We start from the raw sequence: 27,776 nt of genomic DNA, 5'->3' as shown, positions 1-27,776 counted from the left end.
AGATGCAGAGTAAACACAAGTTACTAGATTCTGCTTTACTCTAGTTTGTTTCCAACATCTTTGAATAGACCGAATAACCCAATGTACATCACTTGTATAATGCAATACTCCAAAAATATCCTAGTTTGAACGCTTCGGGTGACCTCGTTTGACACGGTGATGATTGTGATTGACATAGCAGGATAAGTTCTCCATGCATGACTTCATTACACTCCCAGCACACATGTTGGAAGGTTATGAAGCTGTGGAAAACTTAATAAGGCTTGTCCCATCCTAAGAATATCTTGTTTCGTCCAGGAAAAATGCTTAACGAAGGTCAAGGTTAGCCACAACCCCGATATTGTTCTTCTCACGGGATGTTCTGCGCCGCTGACGCGGTAATAGCGTTCAAATTCAGATGGCGCAAGTACCGGATTCTCGTTTCTAATGTGAAAGTCATACTTGACTCACATGTATGTTGGGGAAAACATCCGCTTTGGCAAGATAAAGCCTTGAAGGACCTCCGATGGCCTTCCGCCAAGCCTCATGAAACGCCGCCACTCCTGGGAACCGGCGGCATTCAACCGCAGCCGAAGACGACACTCGAAACCGTCTCTGTCAGTGCAAATATTAGAGTGTTAACAATGGTGGTCTTCCCTCTCTTAAATTACTCGGCGGCGCTTATACAGAAACACCATTTAGAAGCTTCTGTAAACATGACACAGAAAACATCTGAGAAACCCAAACAGAGTGAGAGAGCAGACAGCCGAGAACGTATTGCCCTGCAGGCTGGCCAGGCTGCATTCCATTCATAATTCACAGGGCTATTTCAATCACTATAAACATAAAGAGTGCCTGATTATTTATCAGATGGAGTTACAGCCATTAAGGGCTATGAATCGGCTCATGAGACTATTCTGTTCCATTTTGGGTTGTTTTTTTTTCCCACTGGTGCTGAGGAATCTCACAGGAATTTCCAAGTCACTCCAGTCATGAGACTTTTACAGACTCGGCTCCATACGCTTTAGCTGCAAAAATTCCGGGTCTTGTTTCACACACTCTGTGTTCGGCTTATAGTGCTGAATACTTTCAGAATCATAGAAGTTACAAGCTGTCCATTAAATGCACAAGATCAATTCAAATAGAACTCTGAATTACGTGTACACATCAATGCATTTCATAGATATTTTGAATAAAATGTAACTTTAGAAATGACCAATCCCAAAAAATTTGCAGACAAATCTCTTACATTGTTTCCCACTGTATACACTTAACAATAGTTCTTTGTTTGTAATGCCGTTTACTTCCTGTCCTGTCTTCGCTATTTGTTTCGATTGGATGGTGACCAACATTGCATAGCTCAATCAACATGACAGCTTTTATCGGCCACGTTGTTAAAGTTGAAATGGTACGACAGGACTTTGTAAATTACCAATTGACTTCTTCCTTATATGCAGTATGTTAGTATATATAGCCACAGGCTGCTATAATTAAAAGACTTGAATCTCAAGCTGCGCCTTGGATCAGAAAAACTGCAGTTGCTTCATTCGTTCATTAGTTGTAGTGAGTTCTAGTGAGTTCTAGTTTGTGAGAATGAGAGCTGCCGCGCAAACAAGCCGGGCAGAATTAAACACATTACAGCACAAAGGATTATTTATCTTAAATGCAAATGAAGTTGACATCTGATGGAGAAATATTTATTTCTAAAAGCTCAAACTGGTGGAACCAGTCAGACACTGTGACCTCCACAAAACTCAACATGTTCCATCCATTATAATGTCTTATTGTGAATGAAGCAGTTTGTGGTAGGAAGAAGGATCGGCTGATTAGTCATCATTCATAATGAAGCTATACAGGTTTTTTTTTCCCCTTTGAATGATGATTCGACCTGCTCTTTATTCACTACTGGGGTAGATAAAAACATGACCCACTTAATATTTGGACAACTGGTTAATTGACTAGGTTTTGTCTCTTTATTATCTCAACCTGTTCTTGCATATATTGCTCTTTTTTTTTTTTAAGTTGGCTATCATCCGGTCTACATTAAGTACTTTTCTGGATTGGGTGCCTTTTTCCTCCACCACACCACTGTGGTCCGAGCCATTGAGCTGTCCGAGATTAAACAGCAGGCCACTTAAGCTGTGAGCCTTCAGCCGATAGAGAGAATGGAACAAAACAAACCCCTATTCCATTTGATCCCCCCCCCCCCTTCCTTTTCACTCCCTTTTCTCTTTCTACCCGGGCCAGGAAGCCTTTCTGTGACTATATTAGGAATCAAAGAGACTTCTACACAAGGTGCTGACCCTGTCAGAGCTTTTGAACTTCTGCTTTGCTCTTTGACAGCCAGGTTATGAGTCATGGAGAAGACCAAAATATCATTGCTGCTTTTGAAGTTTACAGAAGTTGCAGCATTCTGGTGTGCGTGATTGATTCAGCTATACTTCAAACTTCTCTTAGAATTGTCTCCGTCGGTGAATCTGAGGCGTTGTGGGTGAGAACAGGAATATTATGAGCAAACGAAGGACAGATCATTAAGATATTCTCACGTTCGTTATTTCCGGGGTGAATGAGGAGTCCTCCCATGCATCAGGCCAAAAGGTCAAAGCTCTTTATAAGTGTTTCCCGGCAACGAGATGACCCTGTGCTGTTAAAAGGAGCAGGACTCAAGCGAACCCAAACACCACTTTCCCCGTGGATGACAGCTTTGTGATTCCCCCATGTCCACCCCACCCCCTAAAATAAAATAAAAAGGGCACTTTAAGGTCAACTGGAGAAGCGTTGCCATTGATTGACCTTTACTAGTCAAGAGACCTCCATCTAATAACAGCATAGTCAACTGAATTATCATGACCCACCTCATAGGCATGGTGTATGTTACCAATCTGTCCAAGATGAGCTTTTATTCTAGTTTTTACTCTCAGATGCACTTTGAGTTGCTTGAGTTGAGGTGCACCTGCTTTTCCTGCAAATATGCATAATTACAATCTGATCATTTCAATACTTTATCAGAAAACCTTCAAAAGTTGGACTTTACGAAGCAAAATATGCTGGATAATAAAATCACCTCCATATGTGGCCCGCAGTTTTTAACAATACCTTGTTAAAACTGGAATTCTGACAAACGACTCAACTTTAGACTGATGGCTGGGAGGATCTGAGGCTCACAGGTTCAAAACCCACAGCTAGAGGGTAAGCAAGACCCCTTGACCCCCACCAGCTTCCCGGACGCTGTACTGCTGCAGCCCACTGCTCCTAGAAATAGAATGGGTTAAATCAGGGGTGACAAACATCAGGCCCATGGGCCCAAACTGGCCTGCAAGAGGTTCCAATCAGGCCAGGCCAGATTGTATTGTTTTGTGAAAATATAGACACTTTCATCACATCTGCACCACAACAAATTAAAACATTAAAGTTTATTATGTCACTGTTTTACCCTGTCCAGCCCACTCAAGATAAAAAAAAAAGTGCTGCATGTGACAGTGGCCCCTCAACTCAAATGACCTCAGTTCAATGCAGAGAAGCAATTTCCCACAGTGGGTCCAATAAAGTATACAAAATCCAAAGAAAATGTCCTTATTTTGGCTTCCAAATCTACAAAAATATTTTGACATCTCCTCTGCTCCAGCAGCTCTTCAGGCTCACATTAAGGAAAGCTTGCGGCTTCTCAAGGCAAACACCTTTCTAACACCTTCAGCATACATATTTTTCACAAATTCACCTTCAAAATATGCTAATGATACTTCGCTGGTGATACGAGAGCTACCGTCTATGTCTGCTTCTTCTCCTGAAATTGTGAAACTCCCACTGAAGGACTCGAAACACCTGAGTGAAAGAAATTCATGTTTTTGTTGTATTTTGTTTTTACATTTTTCAAGGTCATACTTGAGGCTGAAAAGGGCTCATTTTGGCCACCGGTCTATTTATTTCAGTTGAAAAGTCCATATGACACTTTTATCGTTCTTTTGTCAGTAGCAAAAAAAAAAAAAAAAAAAGTTTTTATATTCTTTTCTACCTTTTTCTCATGAAGCAATAAACTGAAAAATATCATCACTCTGTCAAGATAATTCCTTCAGTCATTTTATGGGTCATTTGTTTAGTTTGTTTTGAAAGTGCTCTTCTGTCACCATCTGAGCACACGTTATCTCAGACTATCTCGGCTTTCTCCTCACTCCGGGATCCAATTTTCCCGGCCGTTCTGTCCGCGCTGCCCCCGAAACTGTCATCCTTCATGCTAAAGAGATTTGATCCTCTTGGGAAAGAACAACCCCCCCCTCCATCATTGCCCCCGTCAGAGACCCCCATCATGGCACTGCAAGCAAGCTCAGCTATTATCTGGTGCCTTGTTCTGCAAAATAAACTCAAACAAGTAATGAATATGTAGCTTATCAACTCACTTTCTGATTTGTCATCGGCCTTATTGTTGATTTCATCCTTGTTTTATCCTCTCTCAGCTATCACTCATTCCTATAGGTGTAAGAAATCCACAAGGAAACAGAGCTGTTTTTGTCCATCCGCTCACATTCACGCCGCGAGCAAAAGGCCATCCAAGTTCAAACCTCAAATCTCCCCCACTAAAGCCTCCTCGGCACCTCAAACCCGGTGTAACAGGACCTTGAAGATTTTGCTCAAGTGCTTTGGTTTCAGAGGAAAACAACCCCTAATATCCGGGGGGAGATTAGGATGCAAAACTGGCAGGGTTTTCCTGGCACCCTCTTAAAGCCTCCTCATTCAAATCCAGAGCTTGAATGAAAACACAAGATCATTTCTACTTGAGCAGGATTTGGAGGCTCTCCACTGCTGCAGTGTAATTCTGGACAAGTCCGAATTACCTGGAAGTCTGCATACAATGGGGGGAGGCGATTTCGAGCTGGAGTGTGAATTTGGAGGGACAAATTGATGGAGTTCCCTTCGCGCGGATTTATGTAGCACATATTTGCCTTTGATTTCCAGCCAAAGTTATAACCTTCGAGAGTTTCTCAATCCACCTTGACTGTTGCAAAGCTATCAGAAGCGATAATGTGAGAATGTTGGCTGCATCCTCGATTAAATGCTCAGGCAGGGTTTAACACAAAAACAAGACAAAGGGGCAGTATGTAGTTTCATTGCTCATTCTTTTTCATATGTATCTCTATCAGTCAACAATCCAGTTGTGACTGTTGCAGATGAGCCAATAACCCCCCCCCCCATTGTGTTTCTCTGAGTTTGGAACTACGCAGTCACCTGCAATATAACCTTTCCATGAGGATTGAATGTATTATGAGCATTTTAATGATGATTCACTTCTTGTCAAGACTTAAACCGGGCCTTGTGATGCAGACTACCTTCTGACTAAATCTTTGCTTTTGCTGTGTGAATTGCTGGGTATGTCGCCTTGAATGGAAGCGTACACAAAATAATTGCAGAACCGTAGAAATACAGCACAGTGGTGCAGTGGAGGGAATAGGGATGGAGTTATAATGACAGAGGAAGTTGTTTGCTGTATGAAGGAGCCTAACACTTAGTCATATATAAACCCGTCTCAACAACGTCACGGTTAATTAATACACATGTATGTCAAAGTTACTGATGTGTTGGAACTGGAAACATTTTTCGTTTTTTTCCCCCCGTGTAATTTTATAAGGTCATTTCAAGGCTTTAGGCCTTCGTAAAAATGTCAGGTGCTCTAAGTTAAATTACAAGTTGGAATCTTAGTGACTGCTAAATCACTAAGATCACTTGGTTTGTATTTTTAGCCTAAAAGTAATCTTTTATGGTTGCTCATACTATCCAGGCTTTAGCAAACATGTATATCTATGGGGGGATGACAATAATTGGTTGAACAAAGATTTTATTTTCCATCTGTTGGCATGTTCAGGGAGCTAAAGTTGTGTTATATCATTTTCCTCTGAATGTCTTTATGTACACATGTACAAATGGTTACAATGAACCCTTCAGCCAACATGTATAATAACTGACCTCCAGTAGCAAATCAGTGGACATTTGAAAGTGTGTTTAAGCTGCAGGAAAGAAACCTTTACTTTTGCTGCTGCCCTTTTCACCACAGGTTCAACAGTTAGAAACTCACACCGCTAAACTAACACCAAGCTTTTGTCCTGACTTGTCTGTGATTACTCCAGCATTCAGCCTCCCAGCCCCCACATACATACCCTGTGGGGATAGCCACCTGTCTCGGCTGACTCCTGCGATGCCTCTCTGGCCTAACAGACAGCTCTTTGTGCTGGGGGTGGGTGGGGGAATAAAGCCTCTTAAAGAGGCTGTTAGTGATAGGACTCGGGAGACTTCTACTGTCAGCAAGGGGTTACAGTGTCACCGTTACACAAGAGTTCTATTGCAACACACTTCTTGCACTGTCCTTTTTTGGTGTCGATATTTGCTATAACAGTTTTAATGTGGTGGGAGTGCAGTATTGGGGGTTCAACCCACCTGCTCAGCAGTTCCGGGTGACATCAGCCTTAAAACTTACAGTATAGCAGTCGGTACCGATAGCTGACCTAACAGTGTTCAGGCTGCCGGCAGTCTGTGTTAATGATTGCCTCTGCGCAGGATCATCGCCGGAGTCAGTGGTGCGCCGCTCGCTGACAGCTTGTCTGCTTATGTAGATAGATGGCTACATGTTCTGCCCCCCTCGTTCTTTCAGTGCGGCAGCCACAGAGGTGAGGATGTTAGACTTTTGCGAAGCGGCTAATGAAGACAAATGATTGCTGATATGGTAAAAGTGCTGGAAGAGCAAAGCAGATTTCTTGGCCCAGAAACTACCAAGTCATTTAGTTGTAAATTACTCTGCTAATGGCTTTCTGGAGGGCCCTCCTCCAGAAATAACTTCTACTCCTCTGCAATACTTTGACAGCAACATTTACGGATAATATTAAGAAAGAAAATATGTGGGGAATTGACTAACCCATAGACTTTACAGTTATCTATGAAATAATCCTCAATATAAGTGTTGGCAATGGCAGCTAGGTGGCTAGTGATCATACTGAAGGTTGAGAACGAGACCCAACATCTATCTGGGACCTTTTTTCTAAACTACGAGATGTCAAATATGACCTTAGAGAGATAACTTGGCATTACAGAAGGACAACCACAAAGAAAACTCCTAGTTATGAGGAAGTGCTCCATAGTGTCTAAACTGCATTTCCTGAGGTCTTCAGCATCTTCCAAATGAAAACTCGCATATAATGTCTGTGCTGTTCCTGGTTCTGTTTTCATACTGGGGAGAAATATGGAGGATTCTCTGGATCTTGGCGAGCATTGTCACATAGCATGGATTCCTCCACAGCCCACTGCTGAAAACATGACAGATATGTGACTTTGTAAGAATCGTTCTCATGTGTTGCACAGATGCTGGCTCGTAGTCCACCTTTGGATAAATAATAATTTATAGCACTGTAAATGTTTGGTAGATGCCATTCAAATATAATGATAGAGTTACTGATTCAATGAACACAAAGGATCTGAAGTTTTTGGTTACGAACCAATGCCGATGTTTCACATATTTGACAGGCCCTAATTTCACATGGTTAGTTCACATTTTACACGAGTGACAAGAGGAAAGAACACTCTTTGTTTGGTGGTCTGATGAGAGATAAACATTTTAAGATACAAACACAGGATAAACGGGTGCTTAACAGAGCCTGTACACGCGACTGCAGTGAGTGACATGAATCGGAAAGCGTCAATTTAAACCTACAATTAGCTTTAAAGTCCTGTTCGAAGTTTTTTTTTTGTTTGTTTGTTTGTGGCTATAAAACATAACCTATTTTGCATAAATTGAAGCAGCGATGATGAAAAATAACTGAACATTTTGTAACGTTTCTAGGTAAGGGCAAACCCTAGAAAAAAAAGAGGAACAAAATGCATGTTCATGCTATTGCAGAGATTAAAAGAAGTCTGTCAAGTTGCGTCAAACCACGCTTTATTGATGTCTGGTGTTTGTGTAGCCTCTTGGCCATGTCTGTCGGCAGATTCTCAACTGTCAACCAACACAAACATGCTGACTTTATTACTTTCGCAACAACAACACCAACTGGGCCGCCGTCTCTTATTAGTCCCATTAGCAAACAAATAAACTCCTCAAGCCATGTCGCTGTTTAATTAAAATAAATCCAGTCTTATTGTTCGACATCGTGGCAACACATTTGCGGTTTCAACTTGCCTGTGGGAAAGTAGATCACGATATCAGAAGAGCACAGATCAGCTCAACCGAATGCAAATAACAGGTTCACGCAAGTCTGATGGATTTGTTTCGCCTTCGGTAGCCTACAGCTTCCGCGTGATGAAGTGCTTGTAAGTTCCTGATACTTTGTGTCTGACATTTTTGGAGCGGTGTGCCTAAGAAACGTGAGAATTCCTACATGGTGGTGTGCTCCTTGTTTAACTTCCAGCCATCGCTCCTCCGTTTCTGGCCGTGTGAGAAAGGATTCTTGCTCTCGACGCCTTCAGGAGTCATTTGGAAATACCCCCCCCCCAGGTGCATCTGCACAATGAACCCGACGAGAGCATGTGTTATTATCTTTAGAATACAAGCAACATTGTCACCCAGCAGCATTTCAGAGTTTATTGGCAATGTGACAGTCAGACAAAGTCATGTCAGATAATCATCAATGCCATCCATTCATGGGGGCAGCACTGGACTGCTATCTTCGCATTTGCATTGACTCCACAGGATCCCGTGCAGCGGAAACATGTGCCCGAGTTGAACTAGTTTTCCTTGACGAATGACGAGAAGACAGGGTTACAAGCTGTAAAAGCTTGGAATAAACTTGAAGAAGAACAGCAGATCTATCCGGCACAAGGTACAGTGGCAGTAAATGTTTTAACAGCAACATGGATGTGCTCACCTGGCTGGGGGACCGTGTAGACATGTTCAGCCCGCTGTGGTCTCTTCCAGAGCCAAGTGGAAGTCTTCACTGCCTGATCCCCGGGGGGGAACCTCGTAAATCAAGCCGGAGAGCAGCATCTAAAGCACCGTCACTGCCGTGTCACGTTTTGCAGAACCCACAGGAAGAAGGAAAAGATGTTGTCACCTTTGGAATTTCAGATGTTTCTTTGTTTTTTCTTTCTTGTAATGTTCACCAGAAACTGTTTTTTGTTTGTTTTGTACAGATAATGAGATATTGGAACCAATCTTTGCCTGAATGAAGTTGCTCAGCCTGGCTCGGGGAGAGGTTTATAGCACGTTTAGGGCTTCCTCAACGGCTGGAGCGTAGTTCACCTCGAGGTCCAGACTCTTTTGTATCTTTTATGATGCTGTCTGAGAATGTCTTTAAAATCTCAACGATTACACCTCGCCAGCAGTGGTACACATCCCTAGTGTAAGTGCTGCAAATAAACCTCTCAGGCCTCTAAGCGGTGAACTGCTGGGCAACTCCACAAAGGCCGAGTTTTATGACTTTATCAAGGCTTTGTTCCAGGATCGCAATTGTAGGTTGAGGTAAGATAATAGTTGTGTGATGCAAGTAATGACTTGGGAAGATGCCAGATTGGGGACGACAGAAATCCGTCTTTGAAAACAGGTTTTTATGATGTGTTCTCTCTCTCTTTTTTTTTTCTTTTTTCTCTTTTTTTCCAGAGCAGCCGACAGCTCCAGATGACTTACGTCTCACCGCCCCATCACACTTTAAAATTCAAAACGGTTGTAACCCAAAATTAAATTGAGGTTAGAGCCAACGTTGTAACTCTTGGGCTGATGACGGGCTTTAAAGGTGTCATCCTGCTGATAATAAAAGGAGATCAACATGAATCAAAAGTTCGGAAGCTTGCGCAAGCGCCGCTCTCGTGAAAAAAGGTTATTTATAGTGCGTCATTTCGCCCGACACTCATTTCATTGCATGAAATGGTGCTGTCAGGTTTGCTTGAACAAAGATTGAAAATGAGCTCAAACAGCAGTGAGAGCCGGAGGCATTAATGGGCTTTCATCACTGACTCATTTTTCCGTGATGCCTTAAAATCAATAAGGATGCCTTTATTTTTAAACCAGCGGTGTGGAGAGATGGCAGTCAATAACGTGACCCCTGAGCAAAAGTAGAACGGGAACATTCCAGCTTGTTTGCGAGACTTTTGATATGTTACAGCCTGTTGGTCCACAGTGACTTCGGTTCTGCGCTGTTAATATCGAATGCAACAGCGTCCATGTATTGGAATTATCTTTCAATGGATTTCACCATCAGTTCTCGGATGAAATGTCTCAACATTGTCCGTTGGTCAAGAGGATTACAACGGATACTTCTCATCTGATTTCTGCAAACACTTCTTGTTGCATGGATCAGCATGCTTTGTTTTTTTTCTTTTAATCCTGTCAGATGTTTAATTTGTACATTGATAAATGCCCACAGAACCGGCTTTGTTTCTGGAGGACAATATTTTCTGATGGACTATTTTAATTCTGCGACATGTTTAATGAAACGTAAATAAAGCACCACTGCTCGATGATTGTGACTACTTACAATCACTTGTTGCGACTGTTTAACTTACTTAATTTCGTTGTGGCCTTTGCATTTTACTTTTGCAGTTTTATTGACCATTCTGGGCCCACCGTAAGGTTTTCACAGATGTAGTTCAACGACTTGATATACCATCAAATTAATCACATTCAATAATTTTGGGGATTTATAAAGTTAAAGTACAGTGTACAAAGTGATCACTGTCAAGTCACTTTACTATCCCAAATTCTGAATTAACGAAACTAAGGGCACACCGCTGCTCTGCACATCAGTTTCAAAGGATTATATTCAAGCCGTTGAACACCCAGCTTGCTCACAAACAGGGTGTAACTGTTGCATCAGCTCGCGGAGATACATTGGAGCTTTGTTTGCTGTTCACAAACTTTAATTTGACTGACTGTTGGGCTTTTTTCTTTCAACTGATGATGGAGACCATCCTAGTGTAAACAGGACTCAGGAAACATGTTGATGCTAGACAATCGGAACAATTTGAAGCTCTTCCACTGTTTTCACTAACTTTGTTTTCAGGACTTGTAAATTGCTTATTAGTTGAATTACAGGGACATGTTATTAAGGCCGTGTTTACACAGCATCTTCAAGTGGAAACAGTTAACTTTCATTGTGCTTTGGCTGCTTATTTACACAACAGTGGGAGTCACTGGAAACTGCACTTTATTGAAAAGTGCTTCCAGAGTGGAGTGTTTTCTAAATCCAGCATTCTCCTTGTAAATAGTGAAAAGGCAACTTTTTTTAAAACGCATTTCTGCACATGCACATTATAGTGGTCAGTGATTTTGCTGCATGTGCGAGTGGATCACCAACAACAACAATGGAGGCTTTTCCAGAGTACGTGCGCTTCTCTCTCTTTAGAACTTTTACGCCATCAAACGATGCAATTTCCAGTGGATTGGCCTTGCCCTGGCTATTAGATAATCACACTAATGAGGGAAGGTGCGGCTGCAGTTTGTCCCCGTGTAGCCACATGTCCTTTCACAAGGTCAGACATGAGCACCTCAGATGGGCAAACACAGGCGATTCTTCCACCCTCCGCTCTGCAAACATTTCCCAGTGGCTCTGTCACTGCATTACTGTACCCAAAGCTCATAAAGCAATGATTACACGCTCGGCCTTATCGGGCCTCAGCTGCGATGATGTAACTTGAAGCCGTACCAGAAACGCAAACACGGCCAGAGAAAACACTCAAGGTGAGCTTCAGACGAGGTGAAGAATCCTCCCGGCGGGTCAGCGTGTGTGATGGAACATTAAACACAGCCTGGTCCGCTGTGCGTTCAGACACTGTTTGCACTGCTAACATGCGGTGAGTACAGTCGAGGGTTCAATAGCAAACACTTAACACCGGTGTTTGTGTTCCTTCGTCCAGCCCGCGCTCTGTCGTCTGTGTAAACACCACCATCGTCCCTCGTGCAAACACACACACACACACACACACACACACACACACACACACACACACACACACACAAAGGAGAATAGGTGAGGAGGAAATGTGATCCGGTGTGATGTCAGCAGGTAACGTGAGAGTCGAGCTGCTGCAACGAGGAAACGACGGCTGTGAATCATGATAACATCCGACGGCTTCCTGCTGCCTAAACTATGTCTTTGGCGTAATTCTGGGTTTGAGGACGGAAACTATATGTGTTTGTTTACTCAGAGGGGAATAACTCTAACCATACAGGCATAAAGCAGATAGTTATCTCTTGTTTGTTCTGGCGTTCGAGATGCTGAACCCCCCCCACAAGTTCAAGAAAATTGGAAAAAGCAGAAACGCCAACGTTGACAGGGTTTGTTGGGTTCTCTGTTCATTCAAAACACATGCATCCAACTTAAAACCCGTAGGCCAAACCAGGCCCCCCATGTTCTATCAAAATGCATATGATTGCCCTATAATGAACATCTATGCTTGACTCCAAACTCCATCTCGTGAAAGGCACGTCAATTCAAGAGAACAACTGCAGAGACACTTTTGACTCCTGTTCTCGGAGCAGGAGTCACTCTGGGTTTCGAGCTGGAGGACGAGTTGTTTACTTCTCTTGGGTATGAATTGGCCTCATCGGTTGGTAATCGCCAAAATTTAATCCAGCAGTTCGAACAATAAACAGACATAGTGAGCTGCTTCCTCGCATTCCAGTCTTTACAAGTCATCCCGCCGTCCTGCTGTGCAACACGTCAGCTTTAAGACGTCGGTCCGGATTAACGTTGCGTCATATTTGTCAGGGAGGACGGACTCGGCTGTCGCTGACAGCCGCCACCCTGCTCATCTACAGTTACACCCTTGTGTTGAAAGGAAGGACTGTTAAACAGCAACTAATGTGCTCTGACTCAGACAATGCGGAGGATTGTGACGGGGGCTAATCATCCTGACAGCCAAGTAAAGAGGAGGCAACTGTGGAGGATTGGTTAAACGATCACCTCAGAAGCCTTTCTGAGCAGCGCTGTTCTTCAAAGCCAGCGAAGGGAAGGTATTGTCCCTTGATAGAGTGGCTCAGAGGAAACGTAACACCACAGCCACAGTGGAAATTTCATTATGTTTGCAAGATTGTGTACGCAACAGTGCGCGAGCTCTGGTACATGATCCGTCTGGATTATGGCTGCAGCATATTGAAAATTCATCATCGTCATGATATCAATGTACAATACCATCACAGTGATTTTTCTCTTTGCACCTGCTATTAATAGGACATGTTTAGTTGTTTTGTTGCATTCCCTGTGGCCACCAGGTGTAAAATATACAATTGTGTTGAATTAGTTGCTATTTGTTTGCACTAAAACTCTGTAATTTTTTGAATTTGCAGTGCATCCATACACCGTGTTTGGAAACATAATTTATTGCAGTTCCACTCAGTCTGTTGCAATATACATGTTGTTATGATGAATTCATGAGTGTGCGTATGACGCACTATGAATTCATGCTCGGCATGCTAATACACAACAGGTCAGAATTCAGAAGCAAAACAAAAAAATGACCGAACTTCTACTTTCAGACCTGATACGACCCAAAGTTTCTCAACCGCGACCGAACCCTTACCGCATTATAACCAGAATGATGGCGCCTCTTTGGGCCTGTTTGCTGACTCATCTTGGGCCTGCTCATTACCTCCAGGTTTGTGTTTGTTCAACCATGAGTCATGGCGATAGTGAGCTCAGAGATGTTTGAACAAGTACAACTTATCTCACATGACACATCCGGAGCTCCGGGAGTCAAACTAATTAGTAATTAAGCACATCTCCTCTCAATGGCATACTATTGTAACTGTGGGCGATCATGACATCAGGAATGACATTTTTTCCATGGGAAAGTCCCACGAACAGGGCCATGGAGGCCCGATTTTCTTTCTAGCGACTTGGCTTTTTTTTTGTCTTTGTTGCGGGTGAGCGTGACCCAGCAGCAACATCTGATCTCACTTCTGAAAGGGCCTGTGCAGACAAGGCTTGTGTAAACCAAGCGGCAGTGTCTCCTGAACCTGTGGGAAGGCCGGGCAGGCTCTGAAAAACCCGCAGGGGCAACTAAAACAACAGGTGCTTGTGTGTGTGTGTGTGTGGAGGGGGGGGGTTGTTCAGCTGTTGTGCTCAGGGTATGGTTAGGTTGAGGTTGCAGCAGCTGCAGGTAGCATCACCGAGGCTGGATCTGGGGGGGGGGGGGGGGGGGGGGGGGGGGGGTTTGGGTGAAGGGATCGGCCAACAGGAGAGCATGTGTGCCTCTACAACAAAGATCCCAGTGGTCTTCGTCTCTGCAACAGGCCCGGTGGATGTGAACGAGACCTCATTAGATGGAGGACCTGCGGCTGTGCGGCAGCTGTGCTCGTCAGTGTGCAAACAGATGGGATGCCATATTTTAATGGAGATCTCCGTCTCTCTCTCTATCCAGGCTTTATTGCGTCTCCGGTGACAACACAGTCTATTCAAGCAAGTCCACGCGCTGCTCTGCATTTATCCCCCGTCGATAAATCGCACTTCATGTACATTTCACTTAAAGCCGCCGTAGCTCCTGACTTGGATGCGGTCGGCCTTTAATTTAAATGTGACCTGCGGAAACAGAAAATTGCTTTTATCTGTCATATGGGAAACTGATCGCGGTGCACCAAACCTCCACTGAGTCATTTGCAGTCGCTGGTTAATTTAAAAAGTTAATTTTCACATTGCTCAGCTGTTATATAATCCCAAATGTTCAAAGTAATGCAACAACTTAAGTATTGGTGGGGAGAGTCAACTGTGTTCATGATTAGTTTTTATGATTTTCTCAGTAAATACAATAAAAAGTAATAGTAAAATGCAATTTTAAATAATCATGGGTAACTCATTTTTGTGTTTCTTGGAAATTGTGACCATTAGGACCGTAATTTGGGCTAAAATTGACAGTTGGATTGTGGCTTGTCTCCTTGTTCTTCTCAATAAATCAGTATTTTCGAGGGCTAACAACATCTAGATTAGAGATCTGCTTCCTCCTGCCGATGTCACTTTTGAGTGAGCTTAGTTATACCACCCTAATACGACTATGTGCACATTATGAAGATTTATTTCTGATTTGCTACATGTATTTACCTAATAGATTATTCAAATCATTGAAGTTATTCTTCCACGTACCTAGCCGCTTTATGTTTCCAGTAGCTACTTTCTGAATAAAAGAGGCGATAACACACACAAGACTAAACTTATTGCATCCAAAGGTCACTTTTATTTAATTCGGTGTGAATAAATTCAGTACTGTCACTTGGGACAGTATAGTAACACATTTAAGGTGATAAAACAGAGTTGTTTGTTTGTTTTCTTTTTGTCCAGAACTACACTGCATGTACAATGCATGCCGGAGGATTTCCCAAAACCGCACACTGAGTGAGTCAAACAATGAGGTCAAAAATGAGCTGGAGTCATATTCATAATCTGAAAGACTGAAGCGTATGTCCACACAAAACCTAAATAACACTTCATTTACCTTTTTTTCTGTGCACACGCAGAAGAGAGTGACACTTAACACTTAGAAAAAACAAAATACTGTGAAATAATACATTTATATATAAGCTTTAGCAGCGCTATTTTTCAGTGAGTGGGTCTCACGCACACACGCAGACAATTTCACTTCTTATCCTCAACAATGTGTGTGTTTATAGTGTCTCTTCTCTCCTGATCAGGTCTGCTAGAACAGAGATTCATGAGAAGTCGACAACAGTTACAGCAGCATCGGTCGTTAAAAACAAAAAAATAAAAAAAAGAGAGAATGATTTGTCGACAGCAAAGCAACACAAAGACAAAGAGCGCTGTTCCTAGATCGAACCTGCTAACCTCTAATGGCATCGGGGGAGTTTTAATGACTGCAACAGGAGGTCAAAATACTTCAGAATGTTTAAAAAAAAAAAAAAACAGCTAAAAACAAAAAAGCTTCTCCTTTGAAGAAATGGTCTTCGCACTCGTGCTGTGAAAAATAGTGACAGTTTTTTCATTTTAACACCAGAAAAGACGCACACAGTGTCCAGTGAATACTTGAATCCAGAGTCTGGGAATGTTTCAGATACTATTCACACAATAACTGACAGACTGTGGATAAGGTTTTGTTGTACGTGACTCGGGCTGGAGCACCACTTCTCTACAACAACTGAAGTTTCAGCCTTCGTGGAGAAGTGGCGGTTATCCTACGTGGGTCTCTATGAGAGCACAGTGAGCGTGACACTTCCTTTGGTCCTCTTCAAAATGCCGACAGCTTCTTCGTGAGTGACGCTCTCCAGATTCTGCCCGTTGACGGCTATGATCTGGTCTCCTCTCTTCAGACGGCCATCCTCTGCTGCTGCGCCCTGAGCACACACACACACACACACACGCACACACAGAGCAGCAGGTTTGGATTAACAACACATTAACCGCACGATCCTATTGTAGACACACACTCACACTCACCTTTCCAAAAACGGTTTTGACGTAAATGGGCAAATCTCCATGAGGGCTGCCGTACCCGCCGACGATGCTGAACCCCAGGCCGTCCGGTCCTCTGTCCAGAGTGATGCTCTTGTACTGAGGGGGGCTGAAAGGAGGGCGGGGGTGGGGACAAAAACGGGATATATTTCAAGACATATATATATTCTGTGCAACAACTTCCACGGCGCCGCAGTGTACAGAGCGTGTTGCAATGCATGTTGGGATTTTTCTCCAAGCCAACAAAGTTACATCCTTTATTTGATTTGTTTATTTGTTGTGATTGCCAACCTGGTCAAAATGGACGTGGCAGCGTGATAACGAACCGTAACGAAAATGACAAGATACACGTTTATGTGTACATTATTTGGAAACATGGTGAGTAAATTGGCTCTGACTGCTCTCTTTGCAATATTTACCGTCCATACTATATTTACTGTTTTTAGTGTAAAGACGTTGATCAACCGTCAGAGTAAATGACTGTTAATGAGCGTATTTATTAACACAAGGTGTTTACCGATCCTTCATCATTGCATACAAGGAACATAAGAGGATATTTTCTAAGGAAAATGTGGTTTGCCGGAGAAATGTTGTGGCTTGTAGGATGACTGTGTTTGTCAGCATGTGACTTCACTGTAATGTGTTGGTGGTGCACAGCCTTTCAATTGTTCTGTGAAAAAGAAGAAGAAAAAAAAAAAAAAAGTTTGTGAAATTTTGCTTTATTTCCTTCTTATCTTGATCCAACTTTGAACAAACTGCGTCCGTTGATAAACAACCTGCTTTTAAAGGTACTTGTCGAACTAGTTTGAGGTGTGATGCTTCGGCTGGTTTGAAAAGTCACTTCACAAATACAGTCGGCTGCTGTGACAAAGTACTTTATACCACGGGCTGTTTGAACAGCAGTGATTTTGACAGGCGTGAACACACCCTGAAAGAACGTTTGTTCAGGCTCACTTTAAAAAAGGTGAGGACGGGGGTAAAGCTTTTGAGTCCGTACCCTAAGTCATCCTGGAAGATGCTGCTGCTGGTCAGACCCCCGGCGGCCTGCTCCTGAGGGGGTCCCGTGACCGTCGTGTCGCCGCCTGCAACAACCTACATCCACAAGAACACACACACACGTAGAAAATACAACTGTTATCATCCGGTAGAGCTGATTAACTGAAAGCTTGATGAGCGCTCGATGAAGGAGACAAGGTTTTTATTGTGTTATAAAGTGGGCCGCTGCGACCCCTCAACTCGCCTTTCCAGGTCGTAACTTTGTACACAGATAGCTTAAAGGAAAGGGAAGAGGTTGAACTGCAGGTTATCTGTCTGCTGCTTTTGTCTGACAGACCTGCAGCTGAATGGTTCCCGTGGCGTTCTTCAGCAGAGCCACGGCCTGCGAGTGAGTCATTCCCTCAGCAGAGGTTCCACAAATGCTGACAATTCGGTCGCCGATCTGGAAAATAAAGCAAGCCTTTAGTACAGTCTGAAAAAAAAAAAAAAAAAAAAAAAAAAAAAAAGGTACGCATTAGAAATTCAGCAGTGAAGCTGTCGGTTCACATTTTCCAAGAAAAGGACAATTTATATGCAGCCCGGAGCTCGGATTGCTTCGCTCAGCTACATTTCCCTCCGTGCTTTTAACAACTTCGAAGTAGGGTTTTTTTTTTGTTTTTTGTTTTGTTTTTTATAGTCCGGTTTTGTGGTTTTAGAGCAACTCGACAAAATAGAAAAACTCTGACTAATACTGTTTGCAAACTTCAGTCACAATGCCATACCAGAAGAAAAATACACTTCTCTTGAGTTGTGCGATTTCATCCGGCAGTGTTCTCATTTATCACTCTGGCTTGAAATACAAAGCAGCGGGAATATAATTTGAAATGCTTCTGCTATTCATTTCAATGAGCCATTCTTTATGCTTAATGGTGGTAATGCAGGAGTGGGAGATTTATTATCCGTGTTAGCAGCAGCCATTGTCCTCCTCCAGCCTCAGTCAAACAGAGTTACGATTGTGAGCTTCTCTGTGAAGGTCACTGTTAAAGGCTGCAGGGGTCTTGACCTTTTGGAGGACTTTCAGATTTGCCCAATTGAGTAAAGTGAGTAGGAGTCAAAGAGCTGTGAATAAATGGGAGCCACACAAGAATGCAAACGCCGAGTTTTTGAGGGGGAGCTGGAGCCGGTCTCGTACCTTCAGCTTCTGGGTCTGTGCCGCCAGGCCGATGGGGTTCATCATGGCGATGAAGATGGGTATGTCACCCAGAGGACTTCCTACCCCGCCGGCTATACTTATGCCCAGAGTGTCACTGGGGCCTTTGGTGAACTCCACGGTCCTGATGTCCTGATGCTCCAGAGCTGTGAAACACACACATGTGATTGAACATTGCGGTGCCTCCCAGATTATGATCTGCTTGTTATGTTATGGCGCCACTAACGGTACTTACTGTCCTCACTTCTGCCTGGTTTGTCAGGGTCACCGGGCTGGCTTTCAGTGTCTGAGCATGACGGATAGGACACTTTAGGGCTCCCCGTTTCACTTATCTGAAACAAAAGGCATCCACAGCTTCACACCCAATTCCTGACCTGCTTTAAGCGTATCCCTGATAGACGGTAAATGAGCCGTGAATCACCTGACTGCTCTGCGACAGCCGTCTTTCCGAGTGGAAGGGGCCCGCCTTGAACCTCCCCACTTCCATCCTGATAGGCCCCACGCAGCACTACGAACGGGACAGAGGGATTACAACCAGTGCGGGGTAAAAGCACATGAGTAAGGAGACAGGGAGGACAAACCTTCAGGAGCGCGGCCACGGCCTCCTGAGTGGCCGACCTGACGTCTTCACCGTTAACCGACAGTATCTGGTCGCCCTGCATCAGCCGAGCGTCAGTGTCCACCAGACCCCCTTTGACGATATCAGACACAAACACTCCCGTGTCATTCCTGGAAGAAGAGGAAGAGACCGACATAATTGCATGAACATCTGTTACGCTATGCAGACTTTGATGCTGATGTTACTTTGCCAGCAATAAGAATAAGGATTCCAGTTTTCACTGCTGCATCACTGAGGTCTCGCCGCTCGGGTACTCGGCGTTGTGCCGTGTCCGCTTCTCTTACAAGCCCAATCCACGGTGAATAAATTGAAGACAGCAGATGCTTTTATTGAAATGAAAAGTAATTTTGTCCACTGTGGCGGGTCATCTTGAGGACCAGAATGGACCCACTGTCGGGCCAACTTTTGGGTTGTGGGCTACATATTTCACACCCCGGGTCCAATAAACAACACATGATGATTGCTGCTTCACAATGATGGGACAAGATGGTGAAGCCCTGCTCTCACCCACTGCATTGATATTAAAAAACAAGCTCACGCAAGCTTTTCCCCTTCTAGCTTCTTCTCTCCTGGGTTTGATTCTCTGGAGCTCCGGTTTTAAGCATTTCACTATTGATCCTGCAGTGTCTTCCCACTGAAATACTGCAAAACTATAGCTTTCCCTCCTCAGGAAACTACTTGCAAAACAGCACAGCTGTGTTTTACTGTCAGTTTCGTCAGATTATGTGAGCAGAGGTCTTTAAAAATGTAACTTGCAGGATGAAACCATGACTTATCTTGGAGCCTGCCTCCACTTTTTTTTTTTTCCCTCCTTCCCTTTTTGGCAAATTTGTGTCTCTGCTGTGGACTTAGCATATCTGAGGTGCCAATCTCGACGTGGATAAAGACAAACACAAGCAGAAGCTGTGAAGCAAAGCAACTCAATCCCACTCAATCCCCAGTGCCAGAGATACTTGGCTGTCACAACTCCTCGCCACTAACTGCTAGCTTGCAGTTTCCTTTTGAGCCGAGGGTTTTCGGATCGTCTGCGTTGCCCTGTTTTCCGTCAGGTTTGAGCATTTTTCCACTTGTGTAGAAAAACCACTGACAGAAGTAGAAATGCACGACCATGTTTAAAACTCAACTATCTGCCGCTGTCCAAACTGATTGACCTTTGACTCCGACTCGGGTGTTTAACTCGACGACGGCTCAGGCGTTTGTTACCCTTTGTGTGATTTCCGACCTTCCTCAGTTGTTCAGATGTAATGTTAGTGTGAAAAAAAAAGAAAAAAGTTTTGACACTTATCTCCACAGAGATAAAACAGACACACACACACACTGTGTGTACAATCAGCGGTACATGTACATATTTGGTCCGCACATGCCATTCCTGTTGTCCCGGGGGTGAAATCACTCATCTCACTTCACTGCGGAGTGTGGAACGGCAGCTTCGGCCTCACATGTACCTTCATGCATAAATGCTCGACAAGAATAGAAGCCTGAGTTTATTTTGTGGGCGAGGAACGCTACAATTTTCCAGCTCACATCCCCAGCGAGACTCCTGTAAATCTTCCCCCGCCGATACAGTGTGAGCAACAAAAGGCACTTTCCCTCATACAGTCAACGAGTGGTTACAACTGTGTCTCCGTGCCGCACAGATGAAACGCTAACCCCGTTATGGTGAGACGCTGACTCACTTGACTGGGACATTTAATACGTTAACGACACAGATTTTCCAGCTTGGGGCTATTTTATCGCTATGATGGCAGCAGTCGGCCTTTTCTGAGAAGGAAAGTCTTCATGAAATCTGTCCCAAACAGTTCACTTTGTAGTTCATTTTAATTAGAAACCTTGCATCAATAACTTGCAGCACTGATATATGCTGGTCCACACTTTTTCCTTTCATCTGACCATTGTATTTACCACAATATCGACCCAGAGTGCTGGAGGGGATACCCTATCCCAGTCAATCACAGGACAACCACACACACTCACATTCACACCAGTTGACCTAAAAGGCATGTTTTGGGACTGTGGGAGATAACTGGAGCGCCCACTCTAAAACACACAGGAAAGCTTAGCTTGGACTCGAACCAGGGACCCTCTTGCTGTGAGGTGAGACTATCCGTCTGAGCGGGTTGACTTTCTCTTTTGAACCCAACAGTGGCAATATAATCTGGATGTCACACAGAAATAAAGAAAAGTCCTTACAGAATAACTGATACTGACAGTAAACTCTAAACACAATACTTTTATTTATCAACTAGTCCTACTTATGTTTATTTACTATAGTAACAATTTTAGGGTGGGGTATCATCTAAAAACCTACTGTTTAAATACTGATTTCTGTTCATGTCTGATTCCACCGAATAGAAATTTGAATAATTGGTTACCTTTGGTCCCGCGACCTGTATTAGAAAATAAAAGGAATAAGAATTACAAACCGTAGTGATCTACTCTGACAATAGAATGCAAGTTTGTGCTCGATTGAAACTAATCAAATATGATGTTTACTTTTGCTATGAGCAATAAACATTTTTGGATTTCTAAAAAAAGCAACTTGCTAAGCACACTGAGCACTTCAATTTAAAAAAAAAAAAAAAAGCAGCCTTTTAAACTATTTTATAGAGATTACTGGATGTGGAGTTTAAGAGTACTCTACGCAGAAAGCAGTAGTGTCAATCATGAATTCCCATCACCTCCTCCCCACGATGCTCAGCCCCAGACCCTGGCCCGGCTTCTTGTGCAGTTCCACGGTGAAGGAGTCCCACAGGTCCTCCTCCTTGTACTGGGCTTCGTCCCTGTAGACCGACAGCCGGACCCTCTGTGGGGTCTGTCGCAGCACGTTGATAGCTTCATCGTGACTGGCTGCTCGAAGGTCGATGCCATTTACCTGAAAAACAAACACCGGTATATAATAGGGAACTGAAACATTTCATGAATTTTAAATTAACTGAATAAAATTGTCTGAGAAAAAGCATCTTTTTTTTAGGTGCTATACTCTCAAATTGCAATATTATCTATTTTTCATCATCTAACCCCAACTATGCCATAGCAGAACTCTTCTGTAACCATCACTTAATAATGAACTACACAACGTGCAGAATCATTAAAACTACATTATATTTCAGTAACAGCAATGGTAGAACGCTCAGATTTTACAATGAGGGAGCCCGGCCGCAAAACGCAGTGTGACGCTTCGGTGGTCAGCTTGAGGATTGATGTTCAGCTTCTTTTTCCCTCTTAAAGGAGGGAAATACCACATTAGCTTTCACCATGGACATGCAAAGGATTTTTAAAAAAAAATTTCCCACAGCAGCTAATAGTCCCTCTTTTCACTTTTCCTCTCTGACCTTATTTTCTGAACACAAGCGCCGGACTCGAGGACAGAAATGAATGGCAGGGGGCAATTAAGTCATTGGGGTGATTGTGCGTATGTGTGAGTGCGTGCACGTTGAGTGTGTGTGTGTGTGGATGTGCATGTTTTTCAATTCAAGTCTACTGATTGAGCTACAATTACTGGAGTGCTGAGCTCCACCCCTGCCCAGCCTCTGTGACAAAGCGCGAGGTCGAACAGAGGGCAAATCCAAGTTGAGCCTGGTTGCTTAACTTGTCAATGCACATAATACATACAGGATTTGTACCACATTATGTCTGTAATCACTTCATGCTTGAGTATATTGTTCCGTTGACAGCAAAAAGCAGTGGGCTTTTAAGTGCTGTTGTAACATTTTTTACTTTCCTGGAGCACAATAACTTATATTCAAGATGTGGATCGTTCCCCTCTGCTATGTTGGATCCTTCTGTTTTAAATTTAAAGGCTTCACGTTAAAACGACCCAGCCACACATGACAGTCATAGCGCTGCAGCCGCACCTCGAGGATTTGGTCTCCTGCCCACAGTCTCCCGTCTTTGGAGGCTGCCCCTTCTTCATAAACTTCATGGATAATGATGGCCCCCTGAAGAGGGGAAAAAAACACAAAAACAGGGAGCAAATAAGTACAGGGCAAGAGAGGAACTGCCTGAAATGAAATGTAAACATCAAGTGTTTATTTGGGGTAAAACGGCTAGATACTGGACAGTGAATCGGATGAGAAAAGAGAAGTTAGGAAACTTTGTTGCTGGAAAAACAGACTTTTAAAGTGTGTGTGTGTGTCCGCATGTGTTTCAGTGTCATTCGTGGTCCAGAGGTTACATTCCAGGGCGGGATATTGTCTGCTGCGTCCGAGGCCGGACAAAGAGCTGCTCCCCCAAGCCTGACTGAGCAGACAGAATAGATGGGCTGAGGGGACGACGGCTGGGGCAGCACGAGGACGAGGAGGAGGAGGAGGAGAGAGAAGGCTGTGACAACATCATTTCCTACATTCCAGAGCCTCCATGGCTATTTCAAACCTGACATATACGGCCACCAAAGAATCTAGGTGGGTGGCAATGTGTGTGGGAACAGACCAAGTGTGGTCACTTCTCTTCAAAACACTTGTATCATCATATATTGTTAAATACTCAGATTACCACTTGGGTTTTTTTCCCCAGTTGATTTCAGCACTTGTTTAGAAAAGCCATAGTCTGAAGACTTGAGTACCAATCAATAGTTCTGAGAGTAAGTCTACCACATTGATTGTTTCCTACCAGCAGGGTGTCGCAGCCTCCCACAATGCTGAGGCCGAGGCCTGTGCGACCCTTTGAGATGTCGATGGTGGTCTCACAGCCTGGGATGATGGGACAGGTGGTTGGGTCACAGGTCAGAGTGGACGGAGTGGATGAGCGACTGGGACCTGAAGCAAAAAGAGAAAAGAAGTGAGATGATTTCCAGTGTTGGATGAGAGAAAAAAAAAAAGAAGTCAATCTGACATCAGCCGTGGTGAATTAAAATCTAGTGAAGCATATCCTGTCTCTTTGTCAGACTCACTGGGGACTGCCTCTGCCTCAGGTTGATTCAGAGGAGTTGGGCTGGTGCTAGGCATGCTGGGTAGGCTGGCGAGCACGTCGTCTGTGCAGCCTACGTCCTCCAAGGTTGACTGGGGAGAGGAGAAGGAGGAGGGAGTCTCATTTGTAGAGAAGGTTAGCTTCACTGGGCCTTTGGCTTTTCTCAGAAGAGAATTGACCTAAAAGACATTGGGACAACCACACCTGATCTGTTACACTGTAACGGCTCCTCACTGCTACAGCTACTGCTAAAAGTACTCTGTTTCAAAACGTACTTGATCAATGTTGTATCCGAGCACCGATTCACCGTTCACAGCGAGGAGTTTGTCCCCTGGTTTCATGCAGCCTTCCTGCACAAACAAACACACACAGACACAGAGCTGTGATTATTAAAGCTGAATAAATCGCATGGAGGACAGGTAAGATTTCTGCATGCAGTCATCCTTACGTACTTTTTCACTGTGTCCCTTCACTTCATATATACTCTGAATCTCGACTCCGGCTTCAGTGTCGCCCTCAACAAAAGTGATGCCGAGTCCTCCATCCTCCTGTAGGAGAGAACAACACTGTCAGTACATCAGTGTGAGCTAAAGTAACCATATAAGTGCTTCATAAGTCAATGTGATCAACTGTGCCGAGAAGAATCGAAAAACTGACTCACTGACATTCAGAACAAATACATGAGAAATTCGATACATTTGATATTTAAGTAACAGTTTGATAATATCACTCAGGGTTGAGACTGCGTGTCCTTGTATCGTCAGCATAGAATTGACTTCTTGAGTTGCACAATACATTTGAGGCATGACGTCCAGTACATGATGGTGGTGTCAAATTACAAGCATCCGTTACAGCAGGCCAGGAGGCTTGGCAATGAAAGAAATGGGATCTTTGGAAGAATAAAACGCTAGTTTGCCTTCATGGTGAACTTTAGCAGAGCATAAAGGGTCACTATGAGATGAATGAGTATTTTTAAAACTCTAAATTAGGGAAGACTTCTTTAGAAGGAGAGAAAAAAAATACAAGTATAAAGATTCTCTTTCGAGGGGAACTTTACTTGATGCTCTTTAGAAAACATGTTTCCAGCTTGACCTTTGTGCTAACTTTGTGTGTAAAGTTTGTTTTGTTTGGTGAGACTTCTGCTTCCTCTCCACCACTGTACAGCTGCATGGAATTTCAATGGTGGTGTTCAAAGGATCAAACAATAACTCTTGGGGAAAAAAGAAAAAAAGTTTGTGGCGTCTACTTTCTGTATGGCTGCGAAGAAGACACCACATGGGGTGAAAATCGGGTCCTTTTCTTTATATTATTTGGGTGAACTGAGCCTTTAAGTCTCCTTGGAACTTTCCCCTCTTCCATTCAACCATTGTTTTGTTTACCTCACTCCTTCATTTCACAATTTTCAGTGTCTTTTCTCTGTCTCGGCAGCTTGTCAAACTTGACAGCTCCTGTTTGCTCCCTGACTGTCTTCCTTTACCATCGCCCGTTGTGGCAAAGTCCAAAACTTTCTTCCTGTGAATATATCTCTATGTGCTCATCCACAAAAACAGGGACGCCTTCTGAGTGCGTGCGAGTGTGTGCGTGTTATCTTGTGCGTCTTACCTTCAGCTTGACGATTTGATGAACACACTTTGAACTCTCAGCGTCCCCATTAGCAGCAGTTGTTTCTGGCTGTGAGAGAATGAGTAATAGACGGTACAGTGAAGTTGAATAAATAAGCTGTGGGTCTGTCGGCTGGTGGGGCTACCCTGCTGTGTGCATCAACACTACTGTTTGTGGTTGTGGGTGTCTTGGGCTGAGGCACAAGCTGTTGAAGGCTCCAGGACCACACAAAGCCAGTTTCAAACATAAAAAAAAAAAAAAGAAGAAAATCCAGCAGAAAGAGACAAGTAAAATCTATATTAAGAACCAGACATAGAATTATTGGTTTTTGTTTAACAGCTTGTTATGTAGGTACAACGTCACCCCCTAATAGCTGCCTCTTGAGTGCTTTAGCATGCGTGCCTTTTACGTGTGTGGCCATGAGCAGGGTTGTACCTCGGCGTGGGGCTCTGCGGCGTCTCCCTCGTGCTCTCTCACGGGTCCCACAGCCATCTGGCTCAGCGCCTCGGTGTTTCTGTTTCGGAAAGTCGTAACTCACATCAAGGGTTGCACTTCAGCGGCGCGACAGCGCAGCGCTGATTTACACGTGCCGATCACAGGGTTTCGTTCGGGGGGTCAGGGAAGGGATGTGAGGTAAGTGTCAGGCTAAGTAGCGCCATCCTGACAGAGATTGAAGGCAAGTCAAAGGTCAAAGGAGTCGACACTGAGGACATATTTCAGCTCATACGCACCTATTTCATAAAACACGCAACGGTAGTAGGATGGTGGACAAATGCTTGTGTGTAAAAAAGAGATTGTGAGAGTAGGAGTACAGATCCAATAAAATATAAAGGCTCTGAAATCGTGTTTATTTTACAAGGCAATTTGATTCTCTGTTTGTCTTTTTACTAGTTCTCCCATGTCACAGACGTCTCATTCAAAACGTCTTCCAGTTTTTATTTATTTGTTCCATTCTCATCCATTTTCCTTCATTCTAGGCAGAGCAAGACTGTCTTCATTACTGTTGTGTACTGTTGTAAGTTTGACAAACAAAAAAAATAGTGCCTGCTGATTGAAGACAATGGACATGGACGTTTTATGAGAATTGGCTGAATTTAGTCTTGTGCTGACCTGTCCAGGGTGTGTCCTTAATCTTGTCCTTTTTCAACTTGAACTGACAAAACTACCCTTGACAAACCAGGTAAAGAAGCACATGAGATGAATATGAATACTGTCTCTTACGTTTCACCTTTCAGTGCATCTTTCTGCTGAACTACACTAGCTCCCTCTACTGGATTTTCGATAACATTACAGTAAGGTCTTGGTGAGTTTTGAATCCAGCAGCTCTGACATGATATTTAATGTGGAAAAAAAGCATGCCGTTATACCTGACAAAGATGATTTTGACTTTAGATGGCGAGCTCTTGATTATGGACGATGCGTTCTGATGACTGCGGCCGTAAAGGACCTGTCCATTGATCTGACAGAATATACAAATCATTATGAGAACAGCGCTGTCAAGAGAAAATTTTAAATCAGTCGATAAACTGACAGATTTGATCCACAGTTGTCTTACCTCTAGGAGCTCATCGCCAACCACCATACGTCCGTCTCTGCCGGCCGCCCCATTGGGGTCGATTCCCACCACAAACACACTCATGCGAGAGCGGTCTCTGTTGCCTGCTAGACTGAGACCCAGGCCTGTCTTGCCTTTCTCCAGCTCAATCATGTGGAGGACACCTGGGAGGCTGCCGTACCGCTGGATTACATTCTCTGAAAGGGAGAGAGAGAGCGAGAGAGAGCAATGGTAAGCTGACAATACTGCTCAATAGTACCAGGAGTCCTATCAATTCATGCAATGTTACTCAAACCAGAAACAGTAGGGACCGCCGGGCCCTGGGAAGATTTAAACCTGCAGAATATCCTGTTTTAGGTTGAGCTTCTTTTTTCTTTGTCTCACTCTCATCCCGCTTCTTTAGCTCTCCTGTCTGGCATGTTAGATAGTCACTCTTCAGACCAATGGGCTCGAGTCCTTAACGGTTCCCTGCTGCTGTTGAACCATCAGCCCTGTACTAATCTCCACCGCTCACTTCCCAGCAACTAACCTCATCCATCTTATTTCTGCAGGACAGCCTGTGTGACA

General features: G+C 43.8%; 1 protein-coding gene across 1 annotated transcript in view; it reads right to left on the bottom strand.

Moving 5' to 3' along the window:
- Positions 1 to 14,276: 14,276 nt before the first annotated feature.
- mpdz (multiple PDZ domain crumbs cell polarity complex component) overlaps positions 14,277 to 27,776 on the bottom strand; it is a 50,219-nt gene continuing 36,719 nt past the window's right edge. Inside the window, exons 29-47 of the mRNA XM_080485935.1 lie at positions 27,210 to 27,406; positions 27,022 to 27,113; positions 26,090 to 26,168; positions 25,655 to 25,723; positions 24,505 to 24,600; positions 24,328 to 24,402; positions 24,036 to 24,231; positions 23,756 to 23,901; positions 23,002 to 23,085; positions 21,826 to 22,019; positions 21,520 to 21,534; positions 19,110 to 19,257; positions 18,950 to 19,036; positions 18,764 to 18,860; positions 18,511 to 18,674; positions 17,677 to 17,781; positions 17,341 to 17,435; positions 16,329 to 16,452; positions 14,277 to 16,225 (exon numbers count right to left, since the gene is read on the bottom strand). Of these exons, the coding sequence (XP_080342061.1) occupies positions 16,079 to 16,225; positions 16,329 to 16,452; positions 17,341 to 17,435; positions 17,677 to 17,781; positions 18,511 to 18,674; positions 18,764 to 18,860; positions 18,950 to 19,036; positions 19,110 to 19,257; positions 21,520 to 21,534; positions 21,826 to 22,019; positions 23,002 to 23,085; positions 23,756 to 23,901; positions 24,036 to 24,231; positions 24,328 to 24,402; positions 24,505 to 24,600; positions 25,655 to 25,723; positions 26,090 to 26,168; positions 27,022 to 27,113; positions 27,210 to 27,406 (2,210 nt within the window). The 3' untranslated portion in view covers positions 14,277 to 16,078. The remainder of the gene's footprint in view (positions 16,226 to 16,328; positions 16,453 to 17,340; positions 17,436 to 17,676; positions 17,782 to 18,510; positions 18,675 to 18,763; positions 18,861 to 18,949; positions 19,037 to 19,109; positions 19,258 to 21,519; positions 21,535 to 21,825; positions 22,020 to 23,001; positions 23,086 to 23,755; positions 23,902 to 24,035; positions 24,232 to 24,327; positions 24,403 to 24,504; positions 24,601 to 25,654; positions 25,724 to 26,089; positions 26,169 to 27,021; positions 27,114 to 27,209; positions 27,407 to 27,776) is intronic.

Source organism: Lipophrys pholis (assembly GCF_963383615.2).
Source record: "Lipophrys pholis genome assembly, chromosome: 18".
NCBI lineage: Eukaryota > Metazoa > Chordata > Actinopteri > Blenniiformes > Blenniidae > Lipophrys > Lipophrys pholis.
Note: the sequence above shows the minus strand (reverse complement) of the source record. Positions and strands in the feature narration are given on the sequence as shown.